The sequence below is a fragment of the Haemaphysalis longicornis genome, unplaced genomic scaffold, assembly GCF_048455015.1.
Source record: "Haemaphysalis longicornis isolate Haplotype H1 unplaced genomic scaffold, Haemaphysalis longicornis Haplotype H1 scaffold_1, whole genome shotgun sequence".
NCBI lineage: Eukaryota > Metazoa > Arthropoda > Arachnida > Ixodida > Ixodidae > Haemaphysalis > Haemaphysalis longicornis.
This window is the reverse complement of record NW_027526203.1, coordinates 403998142-404024505: the sequence shown is the minus strand read 5'-3', so window position 1 is coordinate 404024505 and position 26364 is coordinate 403998142. Positions and strand designations below refer to the sequence as shown.

The following is a 26364-nucleotide window of genomic DNA, read 5'->3' as shown; positions in this document are numbered from 1 at the left end:
GTTGAGGCCATGGCTGTCCGATCGGCTGTCACTGGTCAACTTCGCGGCTAATTTCTTGTATTTCCTGTGGCGACACGCCGTCGTCAGCGCTGTGTGCGAACCTCTTATATGCCTGAACCTGTAGGCACAGTTTTGCCATTTCTTTTGTGCTTTGAGTGCGCGCGGAGTTTGAGTGATGAGCTCAATACTTCTCAATACTACTTGACAACAAACGCTTATTGTTTCAAAAACGCCCTACCAGCCCGAGCGCGCGCTTTTGAGCAGGCTCCCACGCCTGCTTTTTTGTGGCACCAGACCGGAAATTGACCCCTCCATGTTGCGGACAAAAAGAGAAAACTCCCTGGCCTGTGATATATCAAAGGCCGCGGAAGAGAACGCCGCGAGCCGCCCCCCTCTCCAGGAGAGAGTGCGCAGCTTTCGTCACGTTGTCCATAGTCGAGTTGAGAGGGAACGATTATGCGCGATTTCTCATCGCGCGTAGTTTCGGTGATAATGAACGGATTTTCATAATTCTTGTGGGAGGAGATTGCTGGGACAATACACTTTACCCCAAAATACATTCCTAGTAGCCGATGATATGTGTTGCAGGGTCCCTTTAACCCCAACCATTGCCGACTTTTTGTACCGTATCAAATACTAATGGTATTCGTATGCAGCTGCCAACTACAGATACACCAGTTCTTAGCAAATATGCAACAATCGAAGCTGAAATGTCTAGCAGAAACGACAAAGAACAATCAGAAGGAGAAACTTTGTAAGACCACAAGAAACAAGCCTGAAATAACCGCGCAGTTTACCTTCATGATAACTTATTATCAAACTCACCTGTATTTTTTTAGCAACAAGAGCTCTGACAAAACCCGCCATATCAATTTTCTTCAATAAATTGTACGGCCTTGTGGCTATAGTAATACTGAAAGCAGACTCCTACAGCTATGTTGAAGCTTTGGGAAAGCACTTCCTTCTCACGTATGTTCTAACTTCAAATAATGCTTCCAGCTACTGTTAAATAATACTATCCAGATAATAAATAAAAATTAGACACAGAAGACCTTAATATTGAGATGACGTTGATTAGTGCATGCAGGGTGTTTGTTACATTGATAAATGCCGGTCTAAAAATTTTTCCAGAGTGAATTGTTTCTCTGTTTACGTTCAAACTTACACGAAGGTCACAATTTGTGGTGTATTTTATTTAACATGAAGAGCAAGGACGTCATTTACCTGCTTATTTAGAAAATATATATAACTATTGCCCATAGGAAACCTGGGGGCCATCTTGGCGATCTTGACCGCCATTGTAGTGTGGTGACACCTCAGGTATCCAAAAACAAAATGCAATACCAGTTCGCAGCATCGCAGGGTGCGATATTCTGCTTTAGGATAGGCACAAACCAGGTACTTTTGGTGTGATGCAGAACATTAATTGAATGTGTCAGTATGCTGCGCCACACCCCTAAGCCAATCTAAAAGATACCAAACCACGTTATTTACGAAAATAATGCATAGCAGTGAGCCAAAAGAGCATTTTACCGTAAATAAAATTATAGTTCTTGCAAAAATGTCTGCACAGCTGGGGCTCGAACCCAGGCCATTAGCGTCAAAACCAGTGGTTCTACCCATTAAGCTACTGAGGCCGAACAGCAAGGTGCTTTTAGCAGTTGCTCAGAACAATAAAAGGACTGTTCCAAGTGAACCAGTAGGTGGCTCTGGGTGCGTACAGAGGTGGCGAACTTGTACCCACAAGGGAATGGAATCTTACTTAATCACTAAGGCAAACCTTGCAGCCATTAAAATGCCTTTCTCTAGATGCCACAACTCAAAACTGGGCATAAGTAGTTGGACACTGAGTCCTTCCTAGTGTTGAAGCTTGGCAAGATATCCTACCCAGCTAGAATTGTCAGTTATTTCTTTTTTGGTCAATGTCAAGCTGCTCTCGAATTCGGCCGTTGATGTTTTCCATCCTGCCTCTGGTCACACTCGAAAAACGATTTTATTGGTGGCCTAGTTTTAAAAAAGCACCTCAAAACAAAACTAGATGAGGGAAGAAAAAAGAAATTATGAACACAAAACAGAACAGTACCTCTTTCATGACAGAAATAACGTGCTTTGCTTTCTCATACCGGCGGTGGAAGTCAGCAAAGGTCATTTCCACATTATGGAGGTCTTCAGAAAGCTGGAAAGAAATGTTGAGAATTACGCTGCAGTTCATGCACGAAGAGTCACGTCCGGTCTACTACATTACATGTCAGCCCACAGAAATGCACTGCAGCACTGCAGCACTAAAGCCAGTAGACTGGGTGAATAATCTGGCAAAAACTGGCCAAAACTTGACCCCCCCCCCCCCCCCTCCAAATTGCAACCTTGGAAATTAGGAGCACTGGGGATGGGCAGATGCGATCAAGAGGTTTGCAGGGATAAATTGGTCACAGTTGGCACAGGACCGCGGTAATTGGAGCAATATGGGAGAGGCCTTTGCCCTGCAGTGGGCGTAGACAGGCTGGTGATGATGATGATGAATGACAGCGTACATGAATGGCCTCAAAATGAGTTTACAGGCAGTAGTACAGTGGCCATTCTATTTCCAGTTGCTTCCTTTCCACATTACCACTAGATACTTCAATGGCTCGAGTTTCACTTTACTTTTGATTTATGTAGCGTTGTTACACCTTAAGCCTGTTCTAAATGGTGCGTTTTTCGTGTGAGAATTCGGTGGAACAACCATTCGCACTAGCGAAGATCGCAATGCCTGGAAATGTCGTCTACATGGCCTGTGAACGTCGCGATTTTCACATTTCAGAGGCACAGTGTTTACAGACCGGCCGAGAGCAAATCTTGTTGTGATTAAAAAAAAAAAAAAAAAGGTTTTATTTTTTAGACTGCATTGCAGTAAATATGAGTTTATTTGAGGTTTCGTACAACAATCGCCAATTATTTAGCAATATATGCACACATAGCAGAGAAGACAAACACAGCAAGCCACCCTGGGTTCGCTTATTGTGCGTGCCTAGCACACCTCGGTTTACCTCAGACAGTTCTTCTTGGGTTCTTCTGTACTTCGTTCCTGCTGTGATGCCCGCCACTTGCATGGACACTGATTAAGCATTCATTAAAAACGGCGCGCGACACCTATTGCGAACGCGTGTGCATTTGTTATGGTCGTTTTGGTGCGCCCTCGCTTATGCCGTGCTTGGACAAGCAACGCCATCCTGTTGCTAAGTGCGCAACCAGAGATGCCATGACGTTCACCCATCTGTGTTCTTATTGGCCGCAGGTGCGGCCCCTCTACGCCACACGAGCGGCGTTCGTGAGGGGTGCTTGACTGTTCTAAACATTTGGCACTTTGCCGCAGCAACGAAAAAAGGTCGTTTTGCCGCACGAGCCGCGCCGCATCTGCGAATTTGCAGGGAAAATCGCACCATGCAGAACAGGCTTGAGACAGATAATGGTAACTTTGCAGTCAGTGCCGTCCACTTTGACTGCAGTAAAATGACTATGGTGACATGGTATGGTAGAAAGCTCAGCAGAGGTGCTCTAGTTACTTGGGGTGCCACTTACAGTGAATTTTAAATGCAGAGCATTTCTTAGCCTCGCCTCTTCCTGCGTCGGACGGCGTCCACAGCTCCGCATCCGCAGCAGGTGCGCCTCTCCTCCTTCCCTCCTCTCTCTCAACAGCAGCTGGCGCGCGCATGCGTCGTAGTCAGCCCGTTCGCTCCGTCGCGGTCTCAGCCACGGCCTCCGCGATCGGCTGCCAACGGCGCGCCGCCGGCAGCCGATCGCGGAGGCCGTGTCTCGGTGTAACAGGTACGTGATAGCAGCGCGGTGGGGCGTGGAAGGGCGCGCGCTGCTTGCGCATGCGCGCTCTCCCCCCGTACTGCTCTCCCTCTACTGCGCGCGCTGCAAATATAAAGCGGCTAGCGGTCGCTCGTACTTGTCACTGCGTTGCGCCTTCCTTCCTTGGTTGACGCTCGCTCCACCCTAACGCGACTTTACTCTCCTCTCTCTACCCCAAACCAACACCAACGCAACTACGACCCAACTACCCACCCTAACGCGACTTTACGCGGCGTTAACGACCCCCAATGCTCTGCATTTACTCGTGTTCCCCTCGCGGGAAGGCGCGGGAATTTTTTTGTTGCCGCTTCCTCACATGCTCTGCAGCAATATCTTAACATTACGGATAAAAAAAGTGCAAAAACAAACTAACAAAGCAAGCCTCTTGGTAGCCTTCACCTGAGCCCTCAAATTACTTCCACATAATTCCTCGTTCAGTGAAGGCAATACGCACGTTACTTACCCATTTCAACAAGCAGATATTCAACTAAATGCTGTAGGACTATTGTTAAAAAAAAATCAGTTACTACAATTAGTCACCAGTTAGTGAACACAACTGTGTATTTTGAATAGTAAGAATTCGATTGATTGTAGGGTTTAATGCGCCAACGCAAAGCAGGCGATGAGGTGCACCGTAGCGGAGGGCTCCGGATTACTGTATTTACTCGTGTAATGATCGCACTTTTTTCCCCCAATATCGATGCGAATTTAGGGGTGCGTTCATTACCCGAGGTAAATTTTTCGCGAAAATTTTCAGCGCAAGAAACACAAGTAAGTTGCAGGTCAAAATTTTTACGATAGGTCTCATGAACATAATAACCACAATAAATAAAAACAAAACTCCACGGACCACCGCCAGCCACATTGAAAAGTGACGCAAAATGCAGTGTTTTTATGAATTACGGAACGCGCCGGAACGAGTTTCCTGCGAGGTGAGAACAGGGCGACCAATAAGTGGCTGCTGCTGTCGCAGTGCCGGACATCAAAACAGACACGGCTGCCGACGCAGCAAGCTGAGCGCATTTTTTTTCTTTTTCTTGTGAGTACATTATGTGCATTTAGTGAGAGTTTCCTCCGCACCAATAATGAACTCAGGCTTGCCGATATTGCTAATATCAGAAAGGTAGCAGCAATAACGTAGCCATGTTCGCTTTGAAAGAAGAGGAAACATATGTAAGCACGACCATCATAAGCTAGACTTGGCCCACATACAACATATGGCTGCGGCAAGTTCAGGGTGCGATCATTGCGCCGGAAATAAAAAAAGTATTTTCACGATGAACTTCTGGGGCGCGATCATTACGCGAGTGCGATCATTATGCGAGTAAATACGGTAATTTTGACCACCTAGGGATCTTTAACGTGCGCTGAAATCTTGTACACACGGGAGTTTTTGCTTTTCGCCTCCATCAGAAAAGCAGCCGCCGCAGCCAGGAATCGAACCCGCGTCCTTGCGCGAATAGTAAGAATTTGCTGGCACCCTAATCGTGAAGGCTGCAAATACGTTACAACTGGTCATTATTACAGACACCTGCTTTATCAGAGCAGGTACCACCAGTGGACATTTCTTTCTACACTGCTTACACAAATAAAGGGCAGTAACTCACCTGGTCTCGCTCCTTAGCTAGATTCTGGTAAGCAGCCTCCTTGTCAACGGAGTCCTTCTCAACGTCTTTACGAAATTTATCCAAAGCTGCCACCAAGTCTTCATTAACCCTGCCAACAAACAAAAATTAACATGAATAGGACTTCACATCTCTGCACAGGAAGGATATTTTCTGGTCGGCCATCCGCTCATTTATTTCCATACTCAGTTAATAGTTACCCTTAAAAAAAAAAAAAAATTAATATACGTATTTAGGCCTTCATTTTACTCAGAATGGGTCCAAGCACATCGATATCACCTGTAACAAAGCCCCCAAGAAACATGCATACCAGCAGCACGTTCTGTGTGTAGAACAAAAAAAAAGCAATCTTTAAACTATCAAAACTTCAGTACGCCCTTTACTTCAATAGGGTTTTGTCTAAACACACACAGCGCGCAAAAAACAGGACAAAAGACGGAGGGATGTACAACACCAGCGCTTGTGTTGTACATCCCTCCGTCTATCGTCCTGTTTTTTTGTGCGTTGTGTGTGTTTCTTTCAAGATGATTTACCAACTTGCCCAACTTTCAGTGTTACTTCGATGGTTGTCATCTCACAGCAAATGTGTTCTTCCCGCTCAACCCACAGCGCATGGTTATTTCGGGTGCTTATACAAAAGCTTTTCTTTTTTAACATTTACCGTGCATACTGCGAGCACACGGTTTGTGGAAGCATCAATCATTGATGGTAGAGCCGCCGTGCGGGTTGACGGAAGCGCTTCTCTTTGTGATACGATTTTCTAGGCGGCGCTCGCATTTCTTTTTTTTTTTTTTTTTTTTTTGAAAGATGCAATTTTTGGGGGTCGACCTACATTCGAGTCGACTTACAATCATGTAAATACGGTAACCTTCAATGGTCCCACGCAGTAGCAGTACGCCAACTGCGATATGTCATAGTTCAGGGTTCAGGTGGCTGGCGGACCATGAATTTGAAGCTCCCATCGAGACGCCGACGAATGCGAAAACACCACGACACAACCCCACGGCGATGACTGAACACCCCTTTCCTTGACCGCTAGATCCAAGTTTCTTCCTTTCATGACGCTCTCTCCCCTTCTCCCCTATCCTCCCTTCTTCCCCTTCCCACTACGGCCATGTGGCCTCCCCTAATGTCACTCAATTCAATTCTCCCTCCCTCTCTGCCCTCTGCTTATCAGTGTCTTTCAAAGCGGCGTTGTCACTCTGCTTCTTTCTTTGCTAGGGTACCGACATTCACGCGCGTCCGCCGCAAGGGTGGAGACAAGTACACATTGGCACCGCCATTTTGGGTCACTCGTTGGCCGCCGCAGTAAGTCACTGTAGCAAGCCCGCACTACACTCTTTGCCGCAACACGGTTTACTCAAGAAGTTTGAATCATCTTATCTATTTCGCGTTGCTGGGTCTTATCTATTTCGCGTTGCTGGGTCTTGAGGGAAACTAAAACACCTATGCGTTGAGAACTTTGACCCAATAGCGACAGCATAGCAGCGTTCAAAGGGTGTCGCCACCCTTTATGGGAAATCAGTTTTTTTCATCTCCGTCTTGTACTATAGTTCGTTTCGCTTAGCCTTGGCAGTTTCACACTCGCTGTTTCCCCTCGCAATTTCTCGACCACGTTGACCTTATCCCGCTCGCGCAAGGCGCAGAACTAACGGGTTACAAATAGTGCCGTGCGGCAAGGGCGTCGCCTAGCGTGCGGCGCTTAGCTGGCGGGCTAGCTCCGACGCCGTGGAGGGGAGGGATGCAAAACATGGGTGTTTTTTTTTAACTTGAAATTGCATATAAAGGTTCGCAAACCACACGAGAATGTGCTAAATATAGTAATTTAAATAAGTTCTTGGCCCACCTGTCGCGTGAGACCATCTACTAGGCCGGCTACTAGGCCGGCATTTAGCCGCACCCCGGTCGTACGACACCCCGGTCATACGACGCTTTCTCGTGGTCCCTTGAAAGTCGTATTATCGGGGTTCCACTGTACCTTTTAAATAGGGGTGTGCGAATACTTGAATATGATGGTAGCTCCACCAATAATACAATTCGCGAATCAAATATCCACTATTCGATCTTTCAAATAGTCGAGTGGATTTTCCGCATGTGCCCAGCTCTGCGAAAGCGAGATGTCGACACACGCTAACGAACTGCTGCTACACCGCCAGCTCGGCAAGTTTCATCCAAATAGCGCTTTCGACGAGTTCGCCTTGCAAAGGCTGTAAATTTTATCCCGCTGCACGGGGTAACTTGCAACTACGCCGATAAGATCTCTCCTCTATGCTGTCGACTCTGGTCACCATTTTGAATTCTACGATGATGTTTACACGTTAGGGCAGCTTCCGGTACAGCAATCGCTGCAGCTTTCGTTGTTTTTAACAGCACCTCCGCTAATTTAAAATCACGAGGTTCTGGCTTTTTTTAAAGGAGTACTGACACCAAATTTTGATGCCTAAAAAATTATATAATTGGTTTCATTAGTTTGTACAGATGCTTCAAAAATTTTTGCAGCGATCCGAGGCCGGAATCACATTTAAAATTGATTTTGATTGTCCCGGCCGCGAGCTTCCACAAATCGGCAGCACTAGCAAAATCGCTTTCGGCGTGAAGAAACATCGGCCGGCGTGTCTGGCCGGTTCAGGGTGACGTCATATAGTCGTTTTCGGAACCGGAAACGATATCCTGCACTGCTGTTGTTGGTGGTATTCGTTTGGGCAGGAGACGTACGGGTGTAGCTGTGTGAGCAATGCTTGTAAACTTTGCGCACTTTGCGTGTTCGACATCTTTCTTCAGTTCGTGGCCGGCGCATGGTGTTCCCTTGCACTGGTGCCGAAAACTGCGCGGTGCCGGCACTGCGCGGTGCGCCATGTCAACGCGTACCGCGGCGGCGCGGTGGTGCGCGTCGCCGAGCTCGCCCAAGTTATGCTATGGCAAGCTCGCAGAATGCGAAGTACTGCTCGTTGGAAGCCTTTCCAAGCAAATCAACGACGACGCCAAGATGCATTATTTTCCACGCGACGACATGCAGCGCTAAACATGGACTGAGTTCGTGCACGGCGGCGGCCGCAAGAACTGTCGCCCAAGCCAGCGGGCTCGGCGTTGCTCGGGTCAGCTTGGGTGTTGGGAACTTCAGGCTTAGTATCGTGGCGAATATTTGATCGCCAGTATCTGTACAACTGCAAATGACCATCCCTTACACAACTTTTCACCACACTATCATCCCCTTTTTCGCGTACTGAGCTTTATTTTGATGATAATTGCCGTTTCAGCGATCGGTGACCAAGACATCTGCCAGGGCCTGTTTTGATTCTAGCGCGCAGGTGGCACCATCTTTCGGCCGCTCGCCGCACCGCGGTGCCGGCAGTGCTGGGTCGGGCCAGAGTGAAGGCTTGCTCGCGACAGTTGGCAAAACGAGGACAGTCCCACAGGATGTGTGCAATGTCACTATTGGCTGAGCACCGCGAACACTCGGGGTCATCTAGACTGCCGAATCTTGTGGCGCGAAAGCGGAGTGCCGAACCTCCGCTGCCGGTCAGCGTAGGCTCGACCATTGCGGCAAATATCTGAACGCCGCTTTTAAATTCAACGCTGATAACAACCCCTAGCACAATTTTTCACCACACTAACATCTACTTTCTCGCATGTGGAGCTTCTTTTTCACGATCAGATTGATTATAAGAGTGCCGACAAGCTGTTGCTATCACGGTCTGTGCCGGTTCGAGACGCAGTGATATTAAAAAACGGACGGCGGCGAAGACATCGCCGGCCTAATCGCCTGGCCAAATAAAGTTGCTCTGTCTGTCGGGTGGCAGCGACTCATCCGAGTCTGACGATTCAGGCGACATGTCGACTGCTCGGGCGAGTGCGGACCATGTGCAATCGTAGCAGACAATGCGGCGAACGTCCCTGACGTCACGGGTGAGACCGTGACGTCAGACTGGCCCGCTTGCAGGCTGGCCTTCGAACGGCCATTTTCCCATGCGGCGACCGAATTTGAAACTGGTTGCAATAAATGTGCTATAATTAATTCTGTGTTGGCAACTGACGGCTTTCAGTTCGATTTTCGTAATTACTGGGCCAATAGGTATTCTTTACAGCATAAAAACTGAAAGCGAGAAATTTAGTGTCAGTACTCCTTTAATGCACTTGGTGCATGTTTATTGCATGTTTTTCTAAACACAGGGGATAGTGCAGGCTTGTGCACAGCGACTGTAGTGCGAGAAGTGCCTCATCGTGGTTGTGATTGTGGTCAATGTTACTAGAACTAACTATTGTTGTTGTGCTGTGTTTTCACGTTATATTGTTCATGCCTGCAAAGTGCTCGCTTCGGAGTTATGAGGCACTGTCTAACCGTTGCCCATGACTACGGTACAGCAACTCCAGTGCAAGTCGTTTCAAATGCGTATCGTGCCCGCTCCAAAGTCCTGAAGTACTGCCTTATAGCGGTTCGGCGACTGGACTGCTGCGAATGAGCTGAAAAGTACGTTCTTCAAGTTGAAAAGGAACGTCGCGACTCCTGACATGCAAAACAGCTTCTGTTCTTGCACAAAATCCTGTGAAAAATCGAGGCCTGTAAATGTTCGAGTTTTCTTTCCTAATTCGATTTGATATTCGACTCGAAAGTTAGTATTCGGTATTCGCACACCCCTACTTTTAAAACAATGCACCCCTTGTGAAGGAGGTGCGATGCATTGAACTGCAGGGCACTCACGTGAGGGTGCCTGCTTGAAATTCCCGTCATTTATTCCTGCCAGACTGTGCTCCTTGTGTGTTGACACGCACAATTCACAGCAACTGGTTGGACAAGTGCTCAATGAAATACTCAAGTTTCTGAATGAAGCAGAAACGTAAGCTGCCTTCAAAGGCCTCTTTATGCGTCACAGACCACTTAGTCCCAGAAACGTGCCTGGAGGTGCAACATGGTTAAAGGGGTACTGACACCAATTTTTGGTGTTAATACTACTATACAGTTCGCTTCCTTTACTCAACAGAATACCCTGGCTGAAATATGAGCGGCCTGCGATGTGTGGAACATACCTCAATTTCATCTCATTTATCGCACCAACGGAACAGCACGCGCAGCGGCGCACAGGAATGGACACCAGTGTGACATCACTCCGTGGTAGGGAAAGGAAGGTGACGTAGTCGCATGCCTCCGACGTTCAGCAGAAACTCGGGACCTTACTTCACACGCGCAGCCCGCCAAGCAGCGACTACACGCTGACGCGTTCACGAACCGATGCACGTAGCCAGAGCTAAAGCATAACTGCTCCCCAGCAAGGCACGGTCATCAAATATCCACTGCGATGGTATGCTAAACGCCTTCAGGCAGCTCAGTCCTCAGCTCCAGCTAACGTTTATAGATACTTTTTCTATAAATGCTGGATTGACGGGGTGGTCGGAACGCCTCCACCGCCTTCAGCAGTGCTTTGACATCTTCACAAAACGGTGAAGTCATAGTGACAAAAATTTGGTGCCAGTACTCCAACTCAAAAAAGGGCCAGTTAGTCATTTACTTCACCTTAGATGCACTCTTGCTAACTGTAGTCAGGTCAATGCATAGAGAGAGAGAGAGAGAGAAACGAGTTGTTGTCAGCTCACGTAAAAGTAACACAAGTTTTAAAACAACAGTGAAGTGCATTTGTTTGTCCAAGACTTTTTTTTGCAACTATAAATCAAAATGCAGCTACCACACCACCTATCACACTGACGTGCCACTGGTTTGCAATACAGCTCCACGTTGTCTCCAAAACCTTTCTTTTCAGGTATTCATGGTTAATGTTAGTTTTTTACAGCAAATCTTTAAATGATTTGTGAAGTGAAAACCAGTGGTAAAAGATGCCACAAAAGTGAAAGAAGAAGCACAGACGGCCACTGCAAAGAGTATTCTACCACTGGTTTTCTCTTTAAAAATCATTATCCCAGCAATCTACCTTCGTCAAGTGTCTATGGCTAGGATCCAACAGATCACCTCCGGTGACTACCTGAGCATAGACAAACAATCTTCAGCGCATAAAAAAAATTCATAAAGAAATATAAAAGGTCCTAGGGCCTCCATATTTTGATATAAGACAGCTCATACCACCCTGAAGAAGTGTCTTCCCAACAATACATTTGCATCTAGAAGTGAACCTGACTTTAAAGGGGCCCTAAATAAGCTTCCGAAGGTTGAGATTTCAAGTGCGAGATCGCTAGATAAGTGTTCATGAAAACATATTGGCGCGGAGGCCCACCACTGGAGAGGCCGGCGCTGCGATCGTTTTGACGTCACTTGTAGGATCACCGTTCCTATCTTGCTACGTAGTTGGCTTGCAGCGAGTGACACTTTGCTTAGGAAGCGCGTTCTAAAAGTATTTTCGTGTTAATTCACGTCGTTCGAAGTTGATTCTCAGTGCGTCACGCCCAGTTTGACCTTATGGGGACTTTATAACCGTATCAACTGTGGTACATTATCCTCAAACAACACGAGCGTGGTGGTGTATGACGCATGTGAAAGAACGCATAAGCAGCAGCTTGTTTCCCCGATCAACAATGTGGACTACGACGTTCGCTGAGTGAAGTTTCTAAATTTCCCTTGTTTGCAAGAAATGTATAAAGCAGGAAATAATGATGTGTTTACTGCTCGTAGAAGCACACGCACCACACTCGCCGTGTCTGCCCGCACGGTTGAAGGTGCGGCTCGAACCGACGCACGTTGCGGCAGCAGCAACTTGTTGCCGCTTTTTAAAATCACACTAGCCGTGAGAAGGAAGTTCCAGATCGGTGAAAGTGGATGTTAGTGTGATGAAAAATTGTGCTAGGTGGCTGTGGTTGTCAAAGCGATGATCAAAAATCTGCCGTGATTTAAGCCGACCGGCCGCGGGGGTCGGTCCCGCAGCGCCGGCTCATTCTCGTGCGGTGTGGCGAGTGGCTGAAGAGTGGCAATACCTGCGCGCAAGTATTGGCCGAGGCCATGGCAGGCATGTTGATCATCGATCACTTAAATGGCAATCACCGCGGTTACAGAGTTCCACATATGAGAAGGGGGGTGACAGTGCGGTGAAAAATCGTGTTAGGGACTGTCATTTGCAACTTTAACGAGAGCGGCGATGAAATATCTGCCGTGACGCTAAGCCTAAAGTTCCCAACTGTCGATTACCCGCATCCGAAGCGGGCTGCGAGTTGTTGGAGAAGACTCTCCCATCGCGCGTGTTGCGTTTGGGTTCTCCCAACTTCTTGGGGGCCCCCAACGCTGGGTTCTCCTATTCTAAAACTCCCCATTACCCCAAATCATTGACGTGTTTCGCCTCGTACACAGCTTCGCCTTCTGTGAACAGTCGTGAGTTTCGAAATTGATGCTTAAGAAAGGCCAGCTCACTGTAAACAGACAAAAGCCCACGTTGCAATTATGAATTCTCACGCCGAGGTCCTAATGAAAACTACATAAGGTGTTAAAAACTCGCGTTCATACCGTTCATACATTGTGGACAAGTTGTCGCGAAATGTAAACACATCAGCCGTGCAGAGTACAGGCTACGGCAGTGATCGTTAAGGGGGGACGAGGGTAAGTTTTTTATTTATGGGTAGAAACTTATGAAAATTTGCACACGGATGTGCTTTTCTCTGTAGATTTCAAATATGCAATTATATTTGAGCTGGTGCTGTTAGTTCAAAAGTTATCATACAAAGTCTAAACCACAATTAGGTAATTTCTTACGCAGCTTTAATGAACTTTCGCATTGCATTTTGTCGCTTTTAATTACATGAATGGATAGCCAGAGAGTTCCCATACCCGATGACATTCTTTGTTTTTCTCTAAAGTCACGGCATCCTAAAAATATATGTCAAGTACAAAAGATGGCAGTATTGGATATTTTGGCTCATCAAAATAACTGCAAGTCATTAGTTATGCGTAGCCTAACATAAAAACTAAGAATGTCATTGGCTGCCTCAGGCTGTACTGAAAAAAATGGTACCAAGATTGACCTTATGAAGCAAAAAGAAGTTTCCAAAAAGCTGCGTAAAGGCCGAGGGAAGTGACCAAAAATATGAAACTGAGGAAACTGCATTTGAAGTTTGGCCATGTGTTATGAGATGAACCGTCAGTAGTGTAGCTTCAAAATTTCCCAGTAACAAAGACATGTTCTTCCCATTTTCAAATCTGTCTTTGGATTCCAAAAATGTCAACTAGAACTGGAGATACAAAAGGCCAAGTAACGGATCCCATCAGGAATTTAGCAAAATTTATCGACTTCGAATCGGTTGGCATTTTGCTAGCGTTGTGAAATCTGGTGGTGTCTTGCTGGCGTCGTGAAAACTGCAACAGTCCTTCGTGAAGTGCCATCATCTATTACAGTGCACTGTGGTACCCAGAATATTGGGTACGGCAAAAGTGTGAGGGTGAAACTTGCTTTAGGTGCCCCCCTTTTTTTGTTCTTTGGTGAGGCTATTTCATTCGCGGTTTTTATGCTGGAAGTTTGAGAGGATACAGGGGTGGGACACTGCGCAGTGCGTTTTCCGCAAATGCATTATGTTGTGGGCCCTCAAAAGAGCCTTTTGGGGAAAATAAATGTAGCCGAAAGGCAAACTTTCTTGGCCTATGGGGATAAACCCATAGACGCCTTCTTCCTTCAAGCCGTGCATGGTGCGGCTATCTCCATCGGACGTCACGGTTGTGTACCGCAGCCCATTCTTGGAGAGCGAGCGCTTGAACATCAGGGCTGCCTCTACCTCCATGCGTCCTGCACCACAGTCAATGTTTCACTGGCACTCGTGGTCTGCCAGCCAATCTTCGTAGCCCTCATCTGAAGCTTTGGGTCCGATGGCGCAACCTAAGCAAAAGTTAGAGAGGACTACATGATCAATCACCAAGCCGGTGTACACTTCAATGATGCAGCCCACTCCAATGTGCGACGACCGTCCCCTTGTCATCCACGTGCCATCAAACATCACATCTATGTTGTTTGGCAGCTGACCAAGGTCCGAGTACAAGTCCTTGACGGCACGTACACTATCAGCTTCAGAGGCTGCTGCAGTGTCCTCGAAAACCTGAACCACTTTCCTCAAGTGCACTTCGAATGTCTTGTGGTGCAGGCCTCTGTGGGACAAGTTCATACCAGCACAAAAATCTGACAGAGCAGTCACCCCCTTCTCGATGCTTTGAATACTTTTCAAAGCCCTCATATTCACTTCAAAAGGAGTGATATTGCCAGATCCTTGGGTCCTTGGTGAGGAAAAACGTTCCACACGGTGTTCACAAACTGAGCACGTCACCTCGAGCTTCACGGCGAAGCCGTACTGCCGGTCAGGCTTCCTCAAATCCGGCGCCGCCAGCCCGCACTTGCCGCACCTGACGTGCGCAAAAAGGTCCTTCAGCATTGCAAAATTTACCAAGACAAAATCTGTGCCGGATTCTTCCTCTGAGTGCACCAAATCCACTTCAAGGAGGTCGAATTTCCGCTGCGTTGCTGACTTGGTCTCCATTCCGCGCTTGACCTCGTCCGCGTGTTTCGTACGCGCGGCGATCTCCTCCGCCGTGTAATACCTCGTGTCAAGCCGGCAGGACGTGCTTGGACCAGGTATGGATTCCGGAGGTGGTTAGTCAGGTGATGGGGCAGGCGAGGCAATACGAGGCGGCGAACGATTCTCATCCGGCGGAGTCGAGCGGCCCGAAGTCGCACCACGCGACCTTGGGATAGGCGGACGACGCTTTCGCTTCCCGTCCGCATGACGGGTCGTCTTATTCAAACGTACGTCTCCTGGCATCATTCACGAAAGTACACGATGGAAGAATTAGAAGAAACTGCTCTAAGCGAGCGCTGCGCCAGAAGAGCGGACTCCGTCAGACGCGTGTAGCAGACGCCATGATGGCAACCGCCATGACAGCAGTCGCGCCGACCAATGGGAGGGGTCGTATGGCGAACTCAAACCGCGCGCACCCGCTCTAGCCAATCGGCGGCCGAGAAGGTGCCTTCGGAAAACTGGCAAGGGCGGTCGTTCTACTCAAGCGACGCCATTTTGAGATATCGCAAAATGCGCACAAAGAAACAAGCTTCAAAACAAGACCAAGATGGCGGCGATCGATCGGCTGCTTCGCCCGCAGGACGCGCGGGAATTTGAAGCAACTTTTGCCCTATTCGGGGCATTTCATGGCCCCCCAGGCGTTTCAAAACATGACTTTAGAGTATTTCCCGATGGAATTTTGCGTTGATATTTCGAAGGCAGGTGCTTGAAGGTCCAATAATTCCAAAAATTGGATTTTCTGAAAATCGATATTTTGGCCATTTTTTACCATTCTAAGACCCGCGTCCCCCCTTAATTAAATCCGGGCATAACTACAAAAAAAATTCCAGGGGAAATAGGCACTGATTAAGCAAACTGCAGATCATAACACTTTTAAGCTTGTGCAGCGAAGCAATTAGATCACCGTTCTCGCGTAGTCACTCATTTACCAGGCAATGCGAGCAGTACACGCTCTGTGACATCACAAGTGAGCGACGCGTTTCCGCCGCTGTTACAAGGTGTTTCCTTGCACACACAGTCTCCGTACATGTCCCATCACAAGTATTTCATAATGAATTTACAGCGTACTTTACTCGGCATCAGTTGCATCGTCCTCGGTGTTAGCTGGCTGCGTACGAGCTGTGGGTCGCGATGGTAGCAGCTAGCTAAACGCGACGGTGTCGCCGGGAACACGTGAGTCGCTGATTGCTTTGCCGGATCATTCGGTCTGCAGACAACTTTTTTGGGTAATTTGCATCAAATCCACAAGGGGGGAAACAATGGAGGTAAAAAAAAAAATTTGCATACGCACAGGAAATGTATTGTAGCAGACGAAAACACGACCCGGCGTCCTACAAGTGACGTCACTCGTAGGTGACGCCTAGGTATGTCCTCGAGGCCAATACAAAATATTACACCTCTGGGTAAAGCACAGGTGTAATATTTTAGCAGAGGCGTATAACGTGCGGAAACATCTCGCAACGTCTGATATCGTATTTTGCAAACGAAACATCCTCTTCCAAAGACTCGAAAGTAATAAATTAGTTTTCACATACGAATTTCAACCTGATCTTTTCAGAAATAAAAGTTTGTAGTCCAATTATGAAAATGCAACACAAAACAAAAATTTTTTTCTTTTTCTAAAACAAATCGCGACTTTTCAACGCACATCTTTCCTTAAAAAGATTCAGAAAACACGTATTTATAATTGTGAATTAACAGTTTCACCACATCAAACAAGGAAAATTTTTCCCACTGAACAAGATATTTGATAAAATCTGCATATTCAATAATGCCACTAAATTATCGACACTAAACTTCTTCAGAGTCAGTCGAAACAGTATTAACCAATTCAATGTTGTAACTGAGAGCGCTTTTTGGGTGTACTGTCACTTGTTTCCATTTCTCACTCCCTTTCCCGTAATCCTTTATAAAAAAATGAAAAATTGAGCGGGCACCAAACTTCCATTGCCCCAGAAACCACCCCCTGCTGCCACAAAGTGAAAAAGGTCCTCACTTGACAAGGCACGTGAGAGTTTTCTCCTGAGACTCAACTGCCTCGTCTCGCTCTTGTAGCCTGATGCGGATTCGCTCGTATTCCTGTCGAGCGGACTCCAGCTGCCGGACAGACTCCTGATCCTTCTTTAGCAAGCGCTCCTGAAACATCAGCTCCTGGTACTTGAGCGCCTGTGACATCTCCTTCTCGGAAAACATTTGCTCCTGCAAATAGATCCAAGGAAATCGCTTGGCACTCAGACATCCAAGGTGGTGCACACTGCAATGACAGCAGCAAAAGAGTGCATGTGCTCACTTGTGAACTGAAGGGAACAAGGGCTAGGTGTTTTTCCCTTATGTTTCAAAACAACAGGTGCACTTGCACTACTGGACTATATAAGAAAACATTCAGCAGCTATAAGCAACCCTGTTGCGCTTCAAGGTGACACGGTTTCATTCTAAGAAAAGATAACATACAGCAACCGGCTACACTGTCTCAGTGTCATAACACGCCACCAGTAATGCAGTAACGGGAAACCCAGAACAAAATGCAGCCAGCCAAAAACAAAAACCTGAATCTAACAAATCTAGGTGAAAGGGGAAAGTAATTCCATGGCAGATAAAAAAAATTGCATTTGTTCTGGGAGAAACAGTAATGCGCATGTCAAAAGCCAACCTGGGAATTTGCATTCATAAATGCATGGGTCCCTCTTTCAAAGGAGTTACCTCTTTTCACTTGTTGCTAGCAGTCCATTCAACCCAATCCATTAACTTCAAAGCAATACCCCTGAACAAAATGCCTGCTCAATGCCACTGAAAGAGCTGTTTACTAGCAACTCTTCCCACAGTGGGGCTATTTTGCACTTTTGACTGTGTGCACATTGCGACAGACTGTGCACGCATTGTGACAGACAACCATAAGATTAATGTTCTTGCATTTCAACTCCAATGTGCGAAAGTAAAACCTGCAGCAAATGTGGGAGCTTTTTCTTGCATTCGACAGGGCAACACTGTCAAATTGATTGATTGATTGTAGGGTATAACGCGCTGACGCAACGCAGGTGATGAGGCGCAACCGTAGTGGAGGGCTCTGGATTAATTTTGACCACCTGGGGATCTTCAACGTGCGCCGAAATCTCGTACACATGGGCATTTTTGCTTTTCGCCTCCATCAGAAAACACTGTCAAATGTCAAGAACGAGGTCAGCTTCCCATCCAGGAGTAGGGTTAGCAAAAAGCCTTCCTCGTGTATCGGTATCGTCAAGCTTTAGTTCTTTGACAAAAAAAAAAATATGTCCTTTGGGCACTGAAAAAACGAATGCATCAAGGGCCAATTTAGGTTTTATCCCCACCAGTCGCTGCCACACACAATCTCCTTGACAAACAAGCCAGTCACACATGACATGCATGAGAATTGCTAATGTGGGGCCTAGAGTTGCCCAAGTTCATCGAGTCCGTTAAGGAATAGGAAATCTATCATTTTCAGGCTTCTGAACAAGCAAAAACATGCCTCCGCACTGAACTTGGTGAAACCAAACCTATTCAGTATACCCCTGCTACAAGAGGCGTTTCGAAGGCCTTCAAACCAAGAGGCATTTGGTTTGAATGCCATTTGAGCCAAAGGAAAAAAATATTTTTTTTTTGTTTTCTATCGCTCAACCTACGATTACAAGGTAACTTCGTACTCTAGCCAGCTAAATGGTGCACTAAAACACAAAAAAAGTTATCTATCTGCCGCTGTTTTCTACTTTCACCAGAGACATGCTGTTGAAGACATTGTACTTTCAAGTAAACTAAATCTAATGCTGTACCAAAGTAAATATTTCACTTGGGAATTCAAAAAAATCTAGTTTATCGTTTAGGAGTGAAGCAGTTTCGTTAGCTTTCGCACTTCGCGAAGACGACGGCTGATATTTGTGCGGATGTATCGGTACCACGAACAAGGCTGATTTTGGATCACTTAGTGAGCGAGGCAAAAGTCGCACATATGTTTATACCCGCATGTACAGGAACTCCAGTTAGGTTGTCAAACTTTTGGAAAGGTTTAAGGGATGAAGGTGGCGTTGGGCCAGCTCAAATAAGGCAAATATTGGGCGCGGAAGTGCAAGTGGTCCAGGATTTATGCGATCCTTTTTTTTGTGTGTGATAGATGCAATAGGAATGACAAATGTAAGGCAAGTGCGCGTTTCTGCTATTTATTTATTTTTTCGAAGGGGGAAGGGAATATTTTCAAGTAGAGAAAGTTTTGCTTACTCTAGAACGTTAGCAAGCACGTGAATAGTTTGTAAGCTTCTAATCTCCTGATGTTTATTGCATTGAAAAAAAAAAAAAAAAAGTGGCGGATATTGCTAGTTTTAAACATGTGATGGCGATGGCGGTACAGCGCAGTGTGTGTATAGTTGATGACTGTAATGGTGCCGCCAATCCCCGAAGGGGTATGCTTGCAATTAGAGGACCATAATGCCCCGTCGCGTTCCATCCGCTCACGCGCTCGCGCACCGGGACATTATTGTCCTCGAATTGCAAGCATAGCCCTTCGGGGATTGGCGGCACCATTACAATGACAGTGTAAGAGCATAGCAGGAGCTCCACCTACACGCGTTGTGTGGCCGCTACCCGACTTTCTGTGGTTACAAAAAATAGTTCGTTATATTGCAGCTGTTTATACCCATGATTACTAATATGAGCTGCTGACAGTATAACCACTTGATTATAGAGTCTTTATATATGTTTCATTCCCAAGAATGAATGATTTTCAAAGGAAAAAGAAGTTGCATTCATTGAAAACTTGCTCAGGATTAAAAAAAAAAGACATTCAAACAAAGGTTATTCTTGGTACAAACTATTTTCAGTGTATTTTATATTTAACTCAAGGCTATCTGTGTTGTTTTACAGTTATACAACAGAAATACACATATAAACATCGCGCATACGATTTTTGGGTCTGAATAGTTCGAATTTCGATCGCTGCACGTCGCTTAAGCGGGATTCACACGAGGGAGAAACCCTCTCACGGAGGCGGACGGATATGTGACGTCAACAGCACGTAACCGGATTATCCGGCCTGGCGGCGCATCCACAAGTGCGGAGCTACGCGGAGAGACTAGCAGACGACAGCGCCGAGGAACAGGTTCCATTCCCCGCCGAGGGCCACCGCCGTCGAGCGAAAACATGCGGAGGCATTTTCTTTCGCGGAGCCACCGCGGGCTATCCCCACAGAGAGGCGGAGACTAAAACCGGTCACGTGAGCGGCTCCCGCGCCGCGGGCCAAAAAGAGAGGGGTTCTCCGTCGTGTGAATCCCACTTTAACGTCGTCTGCTTGCAGAAACATAACGGTCATCAGCTATATTTGGTCGGGCTCGTCGCAGTGCGATTATTTCTTCTCTTTGCATGTGCACTCATTGTCAAGAAATGTAGTCGGTACAATATCTTCCAAGCGAGCGCGGCCATATTGTAAGTAGTAGTTCTCTCAAACGTACGTCGCCGGCGGCACACAAACGGTGAGACGCCATTGGTTGCGGATGGACACAAAATCCCTTTGATCTTGAAAAAGCCACTGCAGAGTTATGCTGTCACCGACTATAGCAGAGAAACCCCGGGCGAATGCATCCCTGCGCCCGGTGGCGCACTGTGCAAGTTGCCGGAGAAGCGCGAGCCCCACGGGACAGGTTCCCCAACCTCCGTCACAGGCCGCTCGGAACTTGTTTCGGCGACTCCCCGCCAGGTGCAAACATCGTCTGCTCGGAGGTACTTTGAACGACAGTACCTCGTGTTCTCTGTGCTTACGAAGCTTAGGATTTCGCCATGGTGATTTTAGGAGCATAGACTACTTATACGAATCAAATTGGACAATGAAAAATTTGAGAGCAGTTGGCCTTTAAGGCTTACAACACAGCCAGAAAAAGGGGAAACTGGAAAGCTTCAATTAGGTGTTACATTGTTAATTTGCCACATATCTTACAACGGCAAATGTGCATGTATAAATGCTCCCGCACATAAAATGAACATCAGGTGGCTTTTGGGTATGAATTATGACTCCCATTTGCACAACTTGATACACAAAGCTAAAATTCAGCAGGGGTGGGACAACTAGAACAGCTTTTGGAGCACTTTTTGGAGCACAAAAAACTGCATTTTGGAGCCCAGAAACCCACTTTTGGAGCAGCTCGAAATACCTGCAGCAAATGCATGTTCAACTTTCAGGGAAGCAGATCTGTGACACTGTGGCAGTGCTGTTGCCGAGATATCAACGTACAAACTTGCCCAGCTCACCACTTTCTTACAGATCTGTGTGCTGCCTAGCCACCCTGCCCTCTAAAAAAATTTTTGCGAAAATTCAGATTACAGCTTAATCACTACAATGCGTAAGCATTCTTACGCCACTTGTCTACACTGTGTGTTTTCATAGCAAGATTTGGCTATGAGTAGCCAAATACAATGGTTATTTTGCTTGCTTTTGTTTCAGGAGCTTCATCCATCACTAAATAATGACAAAGCAATAGTTTTTATAGCTTTTAGGCATATTTTATTTTGTTAGCTCATTTTCATGTTTTATATTTGTGTTTTCTCTATTTCCATTTTTTTTTAATCCATTCTATCAACTACCTCAACATACGTATAACGATTACATCCGTTAACTATGCCAATGACGTATTTTTGTGCAAATGCGTCACAAATGCAATGCACCACAGGTGTCACATCCTCCCCGTACCACCCAGCAACAAATGGCCAAGCAGAACGTTATGTGGCTGAGCTAATAGAAAGCTAAAAGAGAGTTCTGCCCTTTTTATTCGGTGTTGACCAGGACCTGACTGGGCCCTTGCGCATTCATTCTGGTAAGGTGGATTACCATATTTACTCACATAGTGAACCCACTCACGTAATAAAGCCCCCCCTCCCCCCCCCCCTTTTTTTTTGAGAATTCCCTTTTCTGTCACCTCGCATAAAAAAAAAAAATGCAGCGGGAGTATGTTTTTATCTTGGCATGGCTGCTGATGCCCAAGAAAATGGCAGTAACTTGATATCATGCCACAGTACGCACAGAACCTGTAAAAACACATTCTATTAAAACGAAATCTCAACAGTAGCTGGCAACATGAGCGCGAATGCAGTGGCTCACAATTTAAAATTTTGTGCATTTGAAGAGCGCCACCTGTTGAACACAAAAATCTTCTCGTGTATAGCGCCATAAAAGCGCAGCAGCGTGTGAACTAAGCACCAAACATACTCCAAACCCCTTGCCTGCTCTGTGCTGTTCTGCAACTTTGCCATTACGCTCCATGGTTTTCTTCAGCTGTGTTTGGGTTTTCTTTGTGCGCAGCGTATAATGGGTCAGTACATGAGCAACATAGCCAGTTTGAAACTGAAGGTGGTGGAGCATGTGTCGAGGCACATGGAAACCGCGCTGCTGGGTGGCACTTGAGAGTTGACCCAGTGCGTGTACGCTATTGGCGAAAACAACAGGCTTGGGTGATGCAAAGGGATCGCCATGTGTTTCGTGGGCCCAAAGAAGGGGAGTTTCCCGGTGTGTGAAAAGAAGTTTCGGAGTGCCTTAACGGCACGGAAGACGATGCGCCATGGGCCAACAACAAATGTGAAGCGGCAAGCGACTTCGATTGAGGAAGACCGCCCGACGAGTAGGAGGCCACTAGCATGTGAATAAAAAAGAAATTTCATTGCATAATTATCTACGTGCTTTTACTAGAAAGGTAACGTTTCAAAAGCGCTTCTCTCAGCGTCTTTATTGTAGAAAATTTCAACTTTTAAAAATCTTTTGCAACTTTTTCCCGCATAATAAACCCTCTCCACAAATTTATGCCAAATTTTCTAGAACGAAAAAAGTGGGTTCATTACGTGAGTAAATACGGTAGTTCCGCAGACCGGCCCTTGCCAGGCCTGCACATTCGTTACGGTGGAGGGTGTCCTTGTCGCCGTGAATGCGTGCGCAGGCGCAGTCAGGTCCTGGTAAACACGGCACGAACAGAGCAGACAGAGTGCTTAAACTCTTTAAAAGAGTTTTAGCATTCTATCTGTAAAGAATTTTAGCATTCTGTCTGTTCCAGTCGTATCGGGACCTGACTGGGCACTTGCGCATTTGTTCCAGTAGGGTAGCTTAGTTCCGCTGGGCCGCCCCCGCCTTGTTATGCGCGTTCATTGACCCTGGTGGGGTGCGAGTCTCCTCGCCGTGCTCGCGCACACAGGTGCAGGCGGGTCTTGGTACAGACAGTACATACGGAAAGGACGAAAAAGATGGAATGCTAAAACCCTCTATAAGGGCACCCTCCAAGGACGAGAGTGGGTCAGTATGGTGATGCATGTCCCGCTCCCTTTACAAATTTTAAGCAACACACAACAGTGCAGAACACCACAGGCCAGACCCTTGCAATGCTAATGTTCCCACGCGAGATGAGAACACAGCTCACAGCTGTTCTTCCAGAGCAAACTTTAAAGTGCGCACACGATACACATGACCGACCAACGCCACCGTACAAAAAGGAGATGCCGTTTTCGTCCGCCAGTTTCAACAAAAGCCAGAATGGGTCCCAGTGAGCGTGAAAAAACCAATAGGCTTGCGATCATGGCTTGTCCAAACTGACGGGATGACAACGCCTGCACCTCACCCTTCCAGCCGTCTTCGAAGGAAACAGGCCACTCTGAAGAAAGTAGTGTGTCACCACCTTTCAAAAGGGCTTCATATCTCACAATGGGAAGTGCCGTCTCAACACAGACGGGAAAAACGATGCCTCCAGCTGCACCTGGAGATAACTTGCTCCCACCCGCTTTGGCTCCCAAGGCACCCAACCAACGCAGGTCCACACGGTAGCAACAACTTCCTGGCCCCTACAAGGCAATCTTCTCAGGGAGGGAGTTATGTTGTGTCTATGCTGTGGGGGAACACAACTTGAGTAGCGAGGGAGCGTTCGGGCCCCCGTGACCCATGCCAATTAGCGTTTCCTACGAGGGCACATGCTTTCCCTCGCCAACGCCGCCCCAACAAAAGCAGTGCTCGTTTCTTTTGCCGGAATAAACCTCCTTTTTAAGTGTTTCCCCGCGTTAGCTTGTCATTTCTGCGGGGACACAACAGACCCTTTGCCCTTAGGCAGGAAGTTTTCGGTTGTGTGCCTTCTGCCCCCCCCCTCTCTAATTGCATTTGTGTAACTGGGCCGCCTGCTACGCTTCAAACCGGCAAAACTGTTTTCGTTGCCAGGGACGCAGCATGTCTTCGTTCGTTATCTGACAAAACACAGACACACACAAAAAAAGCAGTGTCTGCACTTCAATAAATAGGTACTCAAAAGCGTGCTGAAAAATCAGCTAGCCGCACGGTTCCTGAACTGCGGTGGCGGACGATTTCACGCAAGCTGTGCCAGCTGCGTCCTGCTTTCAGTCCCCTGATGCCTGCCCCCGCGTCCCCACCTAGACATGCGACGCGCCTTGGGCGAAATGAGACAAACCCCTCAACACCGCATCACGCACAGAGCTTTGCCCTGCCATTGGGATGGATGGAGAAAAAGAAGCGGGCGAGGGAAGCAAACGAGGATCACAACAGCGACTGGAACCCATAAATTAATTGACAGAGTCCTTAGCCGAAAATCGCCGGAAATTTGTCATGTCGCCACTCATGATTTCAGGCGGGCCTCTCAAAAGTAGCCACCAGTGGTAACCATGGCGGTAATTCCGCCGGGAATGGGTGGGTGCAGGGCCCCATGGGTGGGAGCCATTGAGGAATGGTGAGAGCGACATTATACGGCCGCCACCCCTCCTGACATGCTGAACACAAAACTTACAAACCACAGGTTCTTACATAGCTGTAACTATCCGCTAGAACTAGCGTAGGATCGAAAAGGGCTGTCGTATTTAGTGCTTTGGCGCAGCGCGGGCGCAATTTGGGTCAACTTTGTGGTTTTGACACATCTTGTAGCAGCAAGTCGCAAATGTAGCACTGGCGCCACTGGCACAGCTGTACCACCCTTGATTCAGGCTTAATTCTTTTTGAGAAGAAATCAGTGAGAACACAGAAAATGACAGGTAGATGCAAAAATTGCACCTCAATATGCTCCTTGTTAAGAAAAGAAACGTATCACATGCAATTGTCATTTTTGAGACAGACCATGATTGCACACCTCTCGGTGGACACCACATCACTGTCCCTCTCTTTAAACAACACTGATGTGAGTACTAAACGTTGTCTGATTATCCCTGAACAAATTAATGTACACAAAGGCAAAGGCCATGTACAGAGTTTCCTGGGCCACTTTACAAGAACTTTTTAATTGAAGTGTGTTAGGGCAGTTCCCCTGACATGGCTGGGAAGCCTTTCCGCCTACTTCTTTGGATGTGTTAATTCACTTGCCATTTAAAAAGCCTGTGATGAGTTTTGTCGCCGCTGCTGTTTCGCGGCAGCGGCTCGAGCCCTCTTCTTCGCGGCGCTGTCTGCGGTGCTGACACTGGCGTTGACGCTGACTCATCGCGGCATTGCGGGAGGAGAATGAGGGGAGCGGAATGAGTCATTCATACCGCGGAGCTACAGTGGCGCCTCCAGCGGAGTATGCAGCGGCTACCGCAGGTGCTGCCATTCGTTGCACAATCCCGGAGAGGAGCTTCGGAGAGGAGAGGAGGAATGCCGGAGAGAAGAGGAGCGTCGGAGAGGAGAGGAGGAATGCCTCGCATACTACTCAGGGTTCCCCTACGGGAAGATGACGATGGTGGTTGAACGCGAAGCTATCTCGTGATGGATTCTTTGGTGGGCCAATCCCTAGGGGCATCCTGCCACTATCATCATCAGCGGAAACTACTCAGGGTTCCCCTACGGGAAGATGACAACGGTGGTTGAACGGGAAGCTATCTCGTGATGGATTCTTTGGTGGGCCAATCCTAGGGGAATCCTGACCCAATCATCATCAGCGGTGCCTGGCCAGGCATGCGCAGTCGGGGTGTGGTACTCAGGGTACCCCTACGGGAAGATGACGATGGTGGTTGAACGCGAAGCTATCTCGTGATGGATTCTTTGGTGGGCCAATCCCTAGGGGCATCCTGCCACTATCATCATCAGCGGGAACTACTCAGGGTTCCCCTACGGGAAGATGACAACGGTGGTTGAACGCGAAGCTATCTCGTGATGGATTCTTTGGTGGGCCAATCCTAGGGGAATCCTGACCCAATCATCATCAGCGGTGCCTCGCCAGGCATGCGCAGTCGGGGTGTGGTACTCAGGGTTCCCCTACGGGAAGATGATGATGGTGGTTGAACGCGAAGCTATCTCGTGATGGATTCTTTGGTGGGCCAATCCCTAGGGGCATCCTGCCACTATCATCATCAGCGGGAACTACTCAGGGTTGCCCTACGGGAAGATGACAACGGTGGTTGAACGGGAAGCTATCTCGTGATTGATTCTTTGGTGGGCCAATCCTAGGGGAATCCTGACCCAATCATCATCAGCGGT

The 26364-nt window shown here is 47.4% G+C and overlaps 1 protein-coding gene across 3 annotated transcripts in view; it reads right to left on the bottom strand.

The window, feature by feature from the left end:
• Positions 1-26364, bottom strand: part of LOC144155450 (uncharacterized) — a 65223-nt gene that overhangs the window by 13211 nt on the left and 25648 nt on the right. For all 3 annotated transcript variants that reach the window (XM_077686895.1, XM_077686897.1, XM_077686896.1), the window contains 3 exons: positions 16945-17147; positions 5442-5550; positions 2084-2176 (listed from right to left, as the gene is read on the bottom strand). In XM_077686895.1, the coding sequence (XP_077543021.1) occupies positions 2084-2176; positions 5442-5550; positions 16945-17147 (405 nt within the window). The remainder of the gene's footprint in view (positions 1-2083; positions 2177-5441; positions 5551-16944; positions 17148-26364) is intronic.